Consider the following 14,712-nt stretch of genomic DNA (forward strand, 5'->3'; position numbering starts at 1 on the left):
GAGACAGTAGAAAGATCAATGGTTGCCAGGTGTTAGTGTTGAAAAGAGGGATGAATTAGGTGGAGCACAGAGGCTTTGTAGGGCAGTGAAAGTACTCTGTATGATACTGCAATGGTGGATTCATGTCATTATACATCTTTCTAAACCCACAGAATGTACACCAGCAAGAGTGAACCCTAATGTAACCTGTGGACTTTGGGTGATGACGATATGTCCATGTAGGTTCATCAGTTGTAACAAATGTACCACCTGGTGCAGGATGTTCACAGTCGGGGAGGCCTTGCCTATGGCAAGGGGGTCTGTACAGGAACTGTCTGTACTTTCTGTGCAATTTTGCTTTGAACCTAAAACTGCTCTAAAAAATAAAGTCTATTAATGAAACTTAAAAAAAAAAAAACAGAACGGGGATAGAAAAAAATTGGGAGGGATGCAATTTTTATTCAGGTCAACAGGGAAGGCCTGGGTGTTAGGTTAGGTGAGGGAGCAAAACACAATAGTATATGGGGAAAAGTGTCCAAATTCCCAGCGGAGCGGGGAGCTGCTGGCATAGTCAAGGAATATCAAAGAGGCTTGGAGAGAAAGTCTGTGAGCTGCTTTACACAGCACCACACGGACTCTGCCATGGATAGAATGAGTCTGTTTCCAAGAAGGACACATCATCTTGAAAACCCCTGGAGAATTCTAAGCAAGGGACTGGCCTGCACCCACTCTGGTTTTAGCAGCCATGCTCTGTCATTGGGTCTCCATGGAGTGAGGCCTTCTGGGAGCCCATTGCCATAAGCCAGGTGAGGCAGGACAGTGGCTTGGACCAGAGCAGTGGCAGGAAAAGTAGAAGTGGTTGCACTCTGGGTCTATTTTGAAGAACGCAGATCTTATCCTGGATAAGATCTTTGAACGCAAATCTTATCCTGGATAAGATCTTATCCTGCAGATAACTGAAAATGAAGTTGCTTTAACCTTCAGCTGTCTGAATTGTGGAAAGGAAGTAACAATTAGGACCACCATGCAAAATGAGCAACCTGGATGGACTGGATCTTTGAACGCAATCTTATCCTGGATAAGATCTTATCCTGCAGATAACTGAAAATGAAGTTGCTTTAACCTTCAGCTGTCTGAATTGTGGAAAGGAAGTAACAATTAGGACCACCATGCAAAATGAGCAACCTGGATGGACTGTATCTGTTATCAGAGCCTTTTAGTCATTTAGAAAAAAATGGTGGAGGAAGAACTTGAGGTCCAAAACATGGCATACTGTCCAGATATAGGAAGCCCATTCTTTAGTGAAAACAAAAATCCGACAGTGGCCCTTGGGGTAAGTGTAGACACATTTCCCTCAACAGATAACAACACAACACGCATGAGGGCTTCTCTCCTGGGAGCCAGGCAGCATTTTTTAGGGCACAGATCACCCAGTGTGTTTCCTTCTGTAGTTCACTCCCTTTTCAATCCTTTCAGCTTTCCCCCCAGTGTCACAATATGCCCTGCAGGGCACCATGTCCTTCCTGAAAACACATTCATTCTAGCCTAAAAAAAAGTTTTGTGACAATGTTTATAGGACTTTTTTTTTTTTTTTTTGCCACATTAAGAAAACTTGTCAAAAAAGGACCTCATTGGTTTCAAACATAGGAATTTTCCAGGGATGATTTGTTCTCTCTTGATGTTCTTAAAAATTGCTATGCACATCATTTCTTTTTATTAGGTAGTATATTCTGAATTCTTTAGACTGCATTGAAAAATACATCTATTAATATTGTCATTTTTAAAGAAAAAAGTACCTATAGATTCTCAGTCTGTATATTGTTTGCTGCTCTAATTACTTAGATGCAACGTACATTCATGGTCCTATAATCAATGAGTGTGCTCTGGAAGCCAGTGAGAACATCGCATCCCAAATAAAGATAGAGAACTCACGTGAAGTCTGAGATTACAATAATGCATATATAACTTGCCATCATTTTTGCAGCACCTGTTTTTCTAGAACAATCACTTGATATTGTTGGCTTTCAGATAGACACAAATAGGGAAAACATGGCATCTTGTGTTTCTAGGTCTATACTTGATCCCAGGACGGGGGCCTGAAAACCACTAATTACTGTGACAGCCCGTGTCCTCACGTCCTGGGGTGGGTATTCATCCCCAGGGAAGGTACAAAGCAAGCCATCAGGGCAGAGACATAAACCTGCAATCCCTCAGAAATCTTAGCAGAATGAGAAAAAAAAGGCAGTAAATCATATGCACGTGTCAGTGACTTTTCCTAAGCTCCTGTGATGGCTCCATGTCAGGACACGTGTGGCCTTGTTTTGAGAAAGAGTGCTTTTGTCATTCTCAGTTTCTGACAAGATTTCTAGCAGGGACCCTAAGGCTAGAATGGGATTTGCAGCAAACACAAATCTCTATCTCAAATGAAGTTTTCCTGGATATAAACCTCAGTTGGTTGGCAGTTTCAAATGCAGAAATCTTGATTCTCCATTGAAACAACTGTAGAACTTAACATGCTATTAAGCAATCACATTTTATCTTTATCATGAATGATTAGCAGACGGTGTTTTTATTTCCCTCAAAGTACCTTTATGTGTAATAAGCCTAATAGCACAGGACAATCTGTACTACAATCCAATGAAACTACCTAAAATTCACCAATGAGGAAACGGAGACACAGAAGTTAAGTGAGTTGACCAAGAGCACACACTAAGTAGGGGAAGGTCTTGATTAGTTCACAGAACTTTTGCTGACTTACCTTATAAATTTTTTGTTCACTTATATACAGAGAACTCTTTACTAAGCTCTATAAAATACCTAGTAGGAAAGCATATATATAATTTCAGTCTTCAAGGGTTTAAAATCTGTAAGAATTAAGAATTTTTAATCTAGTAAGTGAGTACAATGATTGACATGCCTCTCACTTACAGGATCTCACAGGGAGATCACCTCTGTGCTTTGTGACCATGAGAGGGGTGGGATAGGGAGGGTGGGAGGGAGGGAGACGCAAGAGGGAAGAGATATGGGAACATATGTATATGTATAACTGATTCACTTTGTTGTAAAGGAGAAACTAACACAGTATTGTAAAACAGATATACTCCAATAAAGATGTTAAAAAAAAAAATAAAATGAATAATACTCTCTAATAAAAAAATAAAATAAAAAAATAAAAATTGGGAAACAGATAAATTAGTATACTTGTTACTGAAGAAATCCAATAATAACCTGTAAAATATTTTTAAAATAAAAAAATGTATATTTAAGGTGGACAACATGTTTTGATATACATATACATAGTGAGATGATCACTGCATTCAATCTAATTAACATCTCCATCTCTGTGATTCATCTGTATCCATCTAACTGGGTGGTCCATCCATCACATAGTTACTGTGTGTGTGGGGGGTTGTCTGTATAGTAAGAGCACCTAAGATCTACTCTTTTAGCAAATTTCCAGTATACAATATAGTATTATTAACTATAGCCACTATGCTGTACACTGGATCTCTAGAACTTACACATCCTACATAGCTGCAACTTTGTACTTTTTGACTAATATCTCCCCATTTCCCCAATCTCTCCACCCCTGGTAAGCACCACTGTCTACTTGTGTGAATTTCACTTTATAGATTCCACATAGATATGCACATATAGACCTATCTATATTCATATTCATGTAACAACATACAGATATTGTCTATAACATGTATACAGATATACATATACATACACATATAGAATACACATGGATTTCAATGACCTTAAATAAGGGTTGGGGTAGAAGAATAGCATATACATGTGTTTTAGTTTTTACTCTGTTTTGCTTGTTGATAAGAATCTGTTTATTAAGTGTGCATTTTATTAATTTCCATTATTTTTATAAACAAGCTCATACTTCCACTTTATAAAAATATAAAACCATAATTTCAGTTATTTTCACCCAAAGAAACTTTAAGATTGTCTTTGATGATGCTAAAAACAGCTGACTGATAAAAAATTCAGTTATGAATGATTTTCAGCATCATGGCATATAAGAAAAATCAGTTTGTTTGATCATATTAAAAGTAGCCATACTAGGCTGCTGCATTTGACCAAGTCATTAGTTTAACTCATAAATAATTTTAGAGAGTCTATAACTCCAATTTTTAAAAAATTCACAAAGCCCTTTCTAGCTTTCCCAGCATTTATCAGTGATTAAGGAATTATAAATGAGCATTAATCAGCAGAGTTTCATAATAGAATTGAGATTTAATTCCCTTTCTTTACCCAATTTCTAATTTTCCAATAGCCTTTTTTTTTTTTAATAGCCTGAATCTTTCAAGTCTTGGACCTGAGTGGATGTTGTACAGTGACTCAGAATAGGATTAAGAGCATCACTCATCTAGTTGATCATTCATGGTTCAGAAGTTAGGACTTACATTTTGTGGAATTGAACCAGACTTCCCTTTCTCCATCTGAGAGATAACTAAGTACTATTGTACGTGAGACTACCTAGTGAAGTTTCTTTCACAGTGTATGTCATCCTCTCTATCCACTGTGCAACAAAAGCAAAGTCCCTACAAATGCTCCAAAACCCACCATCAGGGAAAAAAAAAAAAAAAGACAGTGTCGTTAAGTAATGTGACCAAATAAATAAACTGGTGGGGACTTCCCCAATATTTTTTTATTTTAAAAAATCTCCAGGTGTTACGAGTACACTGCAAAAGTTTAGACCAAACAGTTAACTTGCATGCTGGTTGGTGGTTGACCTTGTCAAGCCTGTGACTATTTTGGAAAATATAAACAAGCTGGTGACATTAACTTCAGTTATCTTAAGATAGCCAGAACTACAAAATCTTTCAATGTAAACCCTGTTAGGAATTTCTGGACAAATTTAACAGCAAAGGGAGATAGTATTTTCCTCTTGAGCCTAAACAAGCAAATCTGTTTTTTAATTTTCTTATGGCTTTTTGAAACAAAATATTCATACTATTTCAGAAATTCACAGAATTACGGTTTAATCCAGTGGATGGTTTTAGCCTCTGCAGGGCCAAAAGGAACTACAGTTAGAGAGAGTCTTAGCAGCTAGTTAACTTGAGAGCATTTTAGAGAAAATTTATTTGAAAGGAAGCAGCTTTGAGTAACTGTGTTTTGGTGCTAGATTTACTCCAAGTGGGTTCTCTCATAGAAGAGAAATCATTATGATTCAATTAAGTAGAAAGTCTAGAAAATTAAAGCATAAAGAAATTGCAAATTAAATTGAGTTCTGTAACATAGATGATAAGCTATATTTGTTCTCACCTATCACAAAACAATTATATTGATTAGCTATCAATTCTAGTACACAGCCTCCTAACCTGCATTCTCTGAATAACTGCATTCTGCAGACCAGTCACAGGCATTAGCATGCACTACGGACTATTGTGAGAAAAGAAGAAACAGAGAAGTTTATATGTTAAATCAAGATATTTTTTTATTTTAAAAAATCTCCAGGTGTTACGAGTGGACTGCAAAAGTTTAGACCAAACAGTTAACGTGCATGCTGGTTGGTGGTTGATCTTGTCAAGCCTGTGACTATTTTGGAAAATATAAACAAGCTGGTGACATTAACTTCAGTTATCTTAAGATAGCCAGAACTACAAAATCTTTCAATGTAAACCCTGTTAGGAATTTCTGGACAAATTTAACAGCAAAGGGAGATAGTATTTTCCTCTTGAGCCTAAACAAGCAAATCTGTTTTTTAATTTTCTTATGGCTTTTTGAAACAAAATATTCATACTATTTCAGAAATTCACAGAATTACGGTTTAATCCAGTGGATTGTTTTAGCCTCTGCAGGGCCAAAAGGAACTACAGTTAGAGAGAGTCTTAGCAGCTAGTTAACTTGAGAGCATTTTAGAGAAAATTTATTTGAAAGGAAGCAGCTTTGAGTAACTGTGTTTTGGTGCTAGATTTACTCCAAGTGGGTTCTCTCATAGAAGAGAAATCATTATGATTCAATTAAGTAGAAAGTCTAGAAAATTAAAGCATAAAGAAATTGCAAATTAAATTGAGTTCTGTAACATAGATGATAAGCTATATTTGTTCTCACCTATCACAAAACAATTATATTGATTAGCTATCAATTCTAGTACACAGCCTCCTAACCTGCATTCTCTGAATAACTGCATTCTGCAGACCAGTCACAGGCATTAGCATGCACTACGGACTATTGTGAGAAAAGAAGAAACAGAGAAGTTTATATGTTAAATCAAGATATTAAACACCATTTGGCTGTAGAAAACTTGAATTCAGATTCTTCATAATGAATAGTCTCACTGATGGGTTCCCTCAGCCCCCTGTCTCTGTTTATCACTCTATTTATGCTTTGCTCTTCAGGGAAATATTTATAACGTTTTGTCTCAAAGAACACGTGAAAGAATGAGAACCTGCGCCTTGCATTGTATTATTAGAGTGGACATGATACTTTTTTAGACATAAAAAAGAGACATAAAGAAAACCTGTGTGAGTGCTACATAGAGATGTAAAGAAAACTGTGCTCAAATATTAGACATTTCAGATAAGATGAAATTTAGTGTGTATATCCTACTTTTATAAAATGCCTTTACATAATAACTTAGATCTCATCCAAACTACCCACATGACACAAACAGAAAAGATGGTTTTTAGTGAAAACCTCATCATAAATATTGCTTCATCATTATTCTTTCTTGAGATTACACGTATGTGTATAAAATATGATATACTTTATATATATTATATATTCTTAGAATGGCACCCAGTCTGTTACGCAACTACTTTTTCGGAAGCTCAGTAAAGAACGTCTTTACTAATAAATATTTTTAAAACTTTAAACTTGAATTGGGTATATTCTAAAAAAGGATATGACAAGTAAATTTTGAAATAGCCTAATAGCACGCATGGCCTACCGCAGTGGTTTTTCAATGAGTTTTTGGCCCTGTGGGATCGTAATCGGAAATACATTTGACATCGGGACCCACTACACACACACAACCGAAACAAAAGGTTTCATGGAACAGTATTCACCCTTAGTATGTGTAATGCATTGACTCATATTTTCTATTGTATTCTATTTCATTTTTTATAATTGCTTGTCAAGACCCATTAAACTGATTTCACGATCCACTAATGAGTTGCAAATCAAGATTTTAAAACACCAGCCTAAACAATAATATATACCGTGACTCTTAAGTGGTACTGCTGACATAAAATATTATTGACACTAAATGCAAAATATTGCACAAGGCACATTGAATCAATTGAATCCAAGACAGTTATTGTCTCTCAGCTTTATGAGAACACAATTATAAATTAAGAACAAATGTCTTTCTCCTATTTTGGCATTTAGAACATTTTAGAAGGCTTACACTTAAATATCTAGGGAAATCTATTTCTACAAAAATAAATCAACGTTGTCACAATAGTCCAAGAATCCAAAGATCCCATGGATGTGCTAATCTTTCACAAGCATAGGTTGAATAATTTTGCATTTCTAGAACTCCACAGTGTTGTCAGTGAGAAACGTAGTGAGGTAATGTGTCAGTCCCTTGTCCCTCAGGGACCAATTGTATGGCTTTGTTCCTTCTGATGAGAATGAGAAAATGCTCAGTCTCTGCACTAGAGAACCAGTGGTTTTAGACGTCTTTGAACTACAAGGCAGCAACACACACAATTAGGTGTTTAACAAATGTCTCTTCATACTGACAAAAATAATAACAGAAAGAGAGGAAACCAGCTTCCTCCAGGGCAAAGCCTGACGCCTGGAGCAGCCCCAGTCCCTGCCTTACTCTTGGCCTAGATAGAACACAGAAGCACGGCAAGTAAATGCATTTGGAACATTTCTTTTAAGATTTTTTTTTTTTTTGATGCGGACCATTTTTAAAGTCTTTATTGAATTTGTTACATTATTGCTTCTGTTTTATCTTTTGGTTTTTTGGCCATGAGGCATGTGGGATCTTAGCTCCCGGACCAAGGATCGAACCCTCACCCCCTGTATTGGAAGGCGAAGTCTTAACCACTGGACCACCAGGGATGTCCCCATTTGGAACATTTTTAAGAAAACGTTTTACCTAAGTGTGTAGCAATCCAATTGCTGTCTCTTTCTTGAAATTTTTTCAGCCTGAAAAATTATCTACTGGTTTTCTGCTATAATATCTACATCTACAAAGAAAAACTATAAATTCGCATTTGGGAGGAAAATTTTGTTTTCTAGCTTTCTAGCCAGTACGAGAACCTTCTCTGGCCTCTGTTTTATTTGAATGGAGGTAACAAGAGAAAAGAGGAGGACAGGCTTTATTTTAAACCTTATTACTGCAAGAAAACTTCATAATATAAATGTATAGTTAGCTAAATTGTAGACAAATTCTCATCCATGTTTAGAAAAACCTATTTAGGTCTTTCTGATACGTTTTACTTGTGTAAGTACATGTTCTGGAAATGCACCAACAAGCTGAAAAGGGTGAAATAGCTGTGGTTTTCTTAAAGTAGTAATTTTTAGCGTTGCTAAAAAGTTCAGTGTGATAATTTAATAACACTCTTATTTTCTTACAGCATTCTATTCCGTAGACATAACAAAGCAATGAAAGAAATATGACAATTGTAAAATATCCCTTGGAAAAGGAAATATACCAGTGGAAATGTACTAATCTAGTTGATTAGAAATCTACCCAACAGCATCTCATGTCTGTGTTGACCTCTTTCTTTGTTCCCTGCAGAATGGATGACATATTGATCGGGGCACCTCTCTTTATGGAACGTGAATTTGAGAGCAACCCCAGAGAAGTAGGGCAAGTTTACCTGTATTTGCAAGTGAACGTGCTGGTCTTCAGAAATCCGCAGATCCTCGCAGGCACTGACGTTTTCGGGAGATTCGGTAGTGCTTTGGCCCATTTAGGAGACCTGAACCAAGATGGATACAATGGTAATTTACACCAATGCATGGAAATTACTTATGTGCCACAATTTCATGTTACTGTTGCATGACGGAAACAAGAGACTTCACAGTGGTTGGTGTGTGTGGTACAGTTCTTCTGATTGGTCTTTAATAAACTATCCAAAATCTCAAGGCAATTTAAACTTTAGCTTTGGCTAATATAGATGTTACAAGGAAATTTTCTCATGTTGATGTAGGGTGTCATATGACAGCTCTAAACAAAACAGCAATTATTTTTAAAATTGACATATAGATTTATGACTTGAAGAGAGCTAGGGAATGTACTATATGTACAGAGTCAAAACAAATAAATACATGTTGATATATTAGCAAGTGCACTGCCTTCTGAGTAACTCATATGGCTTACGTACAGGTTATGCTGAATTTTAATTGATCTCTCAACTTCAGCTTAAAGGCACCTTCAATGTTCGCTGTTAAGCAGTGTTAAATTCTTAGTTTAGGTTTGTGGTTCTTTAAGTTGGGAATTTATGAATGCCTGCTAAGTACCCTCTCCTCAGAAAAACATACCAGCTCACACAAAATTTTGCATACATTTTCAGGACCTTTAAGTTAAGAACCAAGGTAGACTGGGTTTCTTGAAGTTCCAGGGAGTAACAGGAATTTGCTCCAACAAAATAGCTTAGGGAGTATTCCCATCAAATCAAAGTATTCATTAATACCTTCAGCAAGCAGTCATGTACTTGTATGATTTCCTTGAAAAAACACGTCTCAGCAATGTATAGTTAGTAACTTTTAAAGTACCATAAGACATAAATGCATACTAAAAGCTCATGGTTCCAGGGAAACTTTTTAAAAAAGAGACAAGTTCATCTTTAACTGATTTTGTCGCTTTCAAAAACTGCCCTATTCCTAAGCACCAAATGAAATAAATAATGCTAAATTATCTGTGTAGTCATCTTTTTCATCATCTCTTCTATTTGTCTTTTCTCTCAAACCCTTAATGATGCTTTTAAGAGAAACATTTCTAACAACCTAAGAGGGGTTGTGCCTCTCTGAGCCTTGGTGCCCTTAAAAGGATGCCAAAATGAGATGTAACCAGGGGACAGATATAAATTCACTGACTCGGAGGATGTGAAGAAAGTACCCCTTTCCACCTACCGTATGACAATATCTTTATTTTCCACAACGATCTGAGTTTTTTGACAGTTTATCCTTACCTGTTAAATGAAAGTGGATTTATGATCCTTGTTATGTAGTGAAAGTCAGTTTACAATTCATTCAGTCTTATCAGACTTAGGAACAAATACAAATGGATGAATGACAAAATGAGGACACATCCCATCATCCGCAGCTTGGGCTGTTATGTTACTGTGTCATTGATGCTCTTTCTCATGTAAACCTAGCAGTCATGTACTTGTATGATTTCCTTGAAAAAACACGTCTCAGCAATGTATAGTTAGTAACTTTTAAAGTACCATAAGACATAAATGCATACTAAAAGCTCATGGTTCCAGGGAAACTTTTTAAAAAAGAGACAAGTTCATCTTTAACTGATTTTGTCGCTTTCAAAAACTGCCCTATTCCTAAGCACCAAATGAAATAAATAATGCTAAATTATCTGTGTAGTCATCTTTTTCATCATCTCTTCTATTTGTCTTTTCTCTCAAACCCTTAATGATGCTTTTAAGAGAAACATTTCTAACAACCTAAGAGGGGTTGTGCCTCTCTGAGCCTTGGTGCCCTTAAAAGGATGCCAAAATGAGATGTAACCAGGGGACAGATATAAATTCACTGACTCGGAGGATGTGAAGAAAGTACCCCTTTCCACCTACCGTATGACAATATCTTTATTTTCCACAACGATCTGAGTTTTTTGACAGTTTATCCTTACCTGTTAAATGAAAGTGGATTTATGATCCTTGTTATGTAGTGAAAATCAGTTTACAATTCATTCAGTCTTACCAGACTTAGGAACAAATACCAATGGATGAATGACAAGATGAGGACACATCCCATCGTCCGCAGCTTGGGCTGTTATGTTACTGTGTCATTGATGCTCTTTCTCATGTAAACCTAAGTAGTTAGGTGGATTGTTTAGAGCAATCCTGGTGAACACAATATATGGAAGGTAGTTTTCATTCACTGCTATGTTTAACAGGGAGACAGGCGATAGGGTTCTCTCTCGGTTTCCCAGAGTCCTCAACTATGAAACGGGTCTTGCCTACATCACGGGATGATGTAATCATTCAAGGATATAATATTTGTGAAAGAGGTTGTTTATTTCTTTCAACAAGAAACTTTTAAGTACTCTGCAAAGGTGCCTCATGTGGTCTACGCAGCCCATTAATCTGACCCAGCTCTTCCCTATCACTCACTAAGCTTCCACGTAGATCACCTTCTGGCTGCTCTTCAGGTGGGCCAAGCTCCTTGTATCCTTGGGCCTTTGCACAGTCATTCCTTCTGCCTGGAATGCTCTTTCTTCTGATTCCACGTGGTCAGTTCCATCTTGTCCCCAGATTTCAGTTTCAAGATCAGCCTTAGAGACACCTTGTCTGATCACTTCATCTAAAATAACAATCCAGTCACTCTCCATCACATCAATATTTTTAAGATTCTCTGCATAGCATTTGTCACTTTCTATCTTTTCTTGGTTATTTCTTTATTCAAAGTGTCTATTCCCTGCACTAGAATATAAGCTTTTGAAAAGCAGTGTCTGGTTCGCCGTTGAACCCACTGTGCCCAGCACATAATAGGCACTCGATAAATATTTCTTGGATGGAGGAAACACAACAAATAATTTCCTCTTGTTGCAGTACTACAGATGTTCATGGAAAACTTAAGAAGCCCTTTGGGCTGTTTGGTACTGCTCTTCGATTGTACTTAATTCTCTTTCTAAAATACTCCTCTTTATTTAAAAATTGTGTGTCTCTGTTTCTAGACATTGCCATCGGCGCGCCCTTTGCAGGCAAGGACCAAAGAGGCAAAGTGCTCATTTACAATGGTAACAAGAATGGCTTAAACGCCAAGGCTTCCCAAATTCTGCAAGGAGTGTGGGCCTCACAGGCTGTCCCTTCTGGATTCGGCTTTACTTTAAGAGGAGATTCTGACATAGACAAGAATGACTACCCAGGTAAGTTCTTCTTTCTCTTCCTACAACAGAGTCTGCTTCCTAGAAAGAGCTGTTCTCTGGACGATGCATCGTGTTTAAGCAGTTCTCTTGTACAGGTTAAGGCCAAGCTTGCCCATCACACAAAATGGTTCTTTGGGTACCATTCCAAAGCAACTTTCATGAGACTCTGAAGACAGACAAAATAAACACTCCTTTTCCTGTCAAGAGACGAAGTTATAAAAAAGCAAGATGGCTTTTAAAAAACTGCATTGGACATAAAACTTACCAACTTTGCAACAAAAGTTTGTTATTTGAAACTCCTCAGTAATCTGGTCTCCATTGACAATGACAGCCTCTGCATCAGATAACTTTTCAGAGCAGTTAATTTTAATCCCATAATTCCCTGTTGAGCTCACAGCTCCTATGAATTGACTTATGAACCTCAGCATTTCTGTCATAAGCTCATGGTTTTGGAACATAAATATTTTCCAGCCACGTTTGGGGGTTTTCCAAAGATAGAATGACTTTTAAAGCAAAGCAAAAAGAACTGGTTCGTGATACAGATCATTACCAATTCTTGATTGCTTAATTCACAGAGAGGATTCAGTGGCGAGCCATACAGCCCAGTGAGATAATTCATGTTTTACGAATGCTGTATGAAAATGTAGATTTGTCTTAAAGGATTGTTTCAATAATCGGGGTTGTTAGCAGACATTAGACTTCTCGTTGTTGTGGTTCAATTTTCCCTTTTATGTTGGTTATTTTAAGATGGTTTCAAGAAATAGTTAGAAGTCATTAATAGTTCACTGACAGCTTCAACCATTTATTGAGACCTTGTCTCCTTCCATCACCCCTCCCCTAACTGAGTATTTTCCGTATGTAGAGCATTTGCTGGTTTGGGGCAGCATTCCAATAAGCTGACTGCCTAAATATACATCACTAATTTCAATCCTTTGATTTTCTCTTCCCCTCCAGGATTAGGCAAAAAGGATACTGCAACATATTCTTATAAATTTGCCAGGAATTTTCAATGGCACTAACATAGACGTTGTAGTGGGCTCAAAGCAGATTTAGAATTATATTGTATATGAATGGGTCCTCCTTGTGGCAATTGCAAGAGTATCTAGTGAAATTCATTTTCTTGGGTTATATTCTACTAGCCTAATCAATGATTGATTAGGTTTTCTTTGGGGGAGGGGAGTCTCATACATAATATATTCACTTTTAAATAATCCCAAAATTAGATCCCCTATGTGATTTCTTCCCAAACTATGTCAGGATGATTAATGAAACTCAATTCCTGGGTCACAATTTTAGAGAAACAGTTATTTTATTTTACTTTTTAAATTTATTTTTTTAATTTTTGGCCATGTTGGGTCTTCGTCGCTGCACGGGCTTTCTCTAGTTGAGGCGAGCGGGGGCTACTCTTCGTTGCGGTGCGCGAGCTTCTCATTGCGGTGGCTTCTCTTGTTGCGGAGCACGGGCTCTAGGCACGGGGGCTTCAGTAGTTGTGGCACGTGGTGGGATCTTCCCGGACGAGGGATTGAACCCGTGTCCCCTGTATTGGCAGGCGGATTCTTAACCACTGCACCACCAGGGAAGCCCTGAGAAATAGTTATTTTAGAAAAGTTATTGTTATTCCTTATGCTCTTCATAGTCCTCCCTTAGTACCAGGGAACTGACAGAGGATGGCCATGCCTTCCACAAGGTGAGGGAAATACAGGATGTATCAATCACATAGTCAAGTCTGGTGATTTCCTTTGAAGTCTTCTAAATAAGGGCCAGGAAGGAGAGAAACATGAAACAACTTTTATCTCAAAGAACATTCCCTCCAGGGAGGGGGGTAAAGGAGTGAGACAGAGAACAGAGGAAGTAAGTACAATGTCAGCAATTGGTCATCTCTTAACTACATCTTTTTCATCCCTTCTTAACAATCAGAAAATGGCCATGTGAGGCCATTCACTGGTCAATAACTTGATCCGGTGAGGCTGATTCACTTTACAGTGATGAATGACGTTAATGCAGTGTATCCATCTGTCTGTAAAGTAAATGCTCTTTACTAAGACAGGACCATTAATGACGCTTAGTTGATTTCTTAACCTCAAGATAGCCTTGAGGCTTTCAGAGTTCATCAGTACATCTTAGACAGGAGACCTGAGTTCTGGTCCAGTTCTGCCTTTCAGATATAGATATCTTGTGCTTCATGATCGTGTAACATTTCCCCTCATCCTCATTTTCTTGCAAAAAGAATGCCATTCAAAGAAGCCTTTTTATCTTGATACCAAGTCCCAGGGACTTAATGCGAGGAAAACTGCCTTATGGGCAGGTGACTAGATCCTCCTAGCTAGTGTAGCAGATTTGAAATTTGCAGGCATAATTCAGGAATTAGACATGGAACGTTCCTCATTTTTCTATAAGCGAATCCCATTTAGCTCTCAAGCCTACACTTCTCCTGTGGTGGAAAACCTCAATCCTGCAGTCACTTCTAGATTCAGATTTAATGTCACTTGGGTAAGTATTCATTTGGATTCAAGACTCTCTCTTTCCTCCCTCTGCAGCAACTCTCCCAAGGAATGGAGTAGCAAAGGGGGTGCCTTTTGTCCAAGGATGGAGAAAGGGGTGCCTGGACCAAGCACGTCATCTGTACTTGTTGGCCTCTGGCTGAAGGATAACTCAGTCTCTCATGGTCTTTGACATGTTGCTCAAGCTTCGGTGATTAATCCAATGGT

General features: G+C 37.6%; 1 protein-coding gene across 3 annotated transcripts in view; it reads left to right on the plus strand.

Moving 5' to 3' along the window:
* The window catches only part of ITGA8 (integrin subunit alpha 8), a 182,598-nt gene that overhangs the window by 50,554 nt on the left and 117,332 nt on the right, over nucleotides 1-14,712 (plus strand). For all 3 annotated transcript variants that reach the window (XM_024116380.2, XM_028495241.2, XM_024116382.3), the window contains exons 12-13: nucleotides 8,696-8,901; nucleotides 11,813-12,004. In XM_024116380.2, the coding sequence (XP_023972148.1) occupies nucleotides 8,696-8,901; nucleotides 11,813-12,004 (398 nt within the window). The remainder of the gene's footprint in view (nucleotides 1-8,695; nucleotides 8,902-11,812; nucleotides 12,005-14,712) is intronic.

The sequence above is a fragment of the Physeter macrocephalus genome, chromosome 11 (genome assembly GCF_002837175.3).
Source record: "Physeter macrocephalus isolate SW-GA chromosome 11, ASM283717v5, whole genome shotgun sequence".
Lineage (NCBI taxonomy): Eukaryota > Metazoa > Chordata > Mammalia > Artiodactyla > Physeteridae > Physeter > Physeter macrocephalus.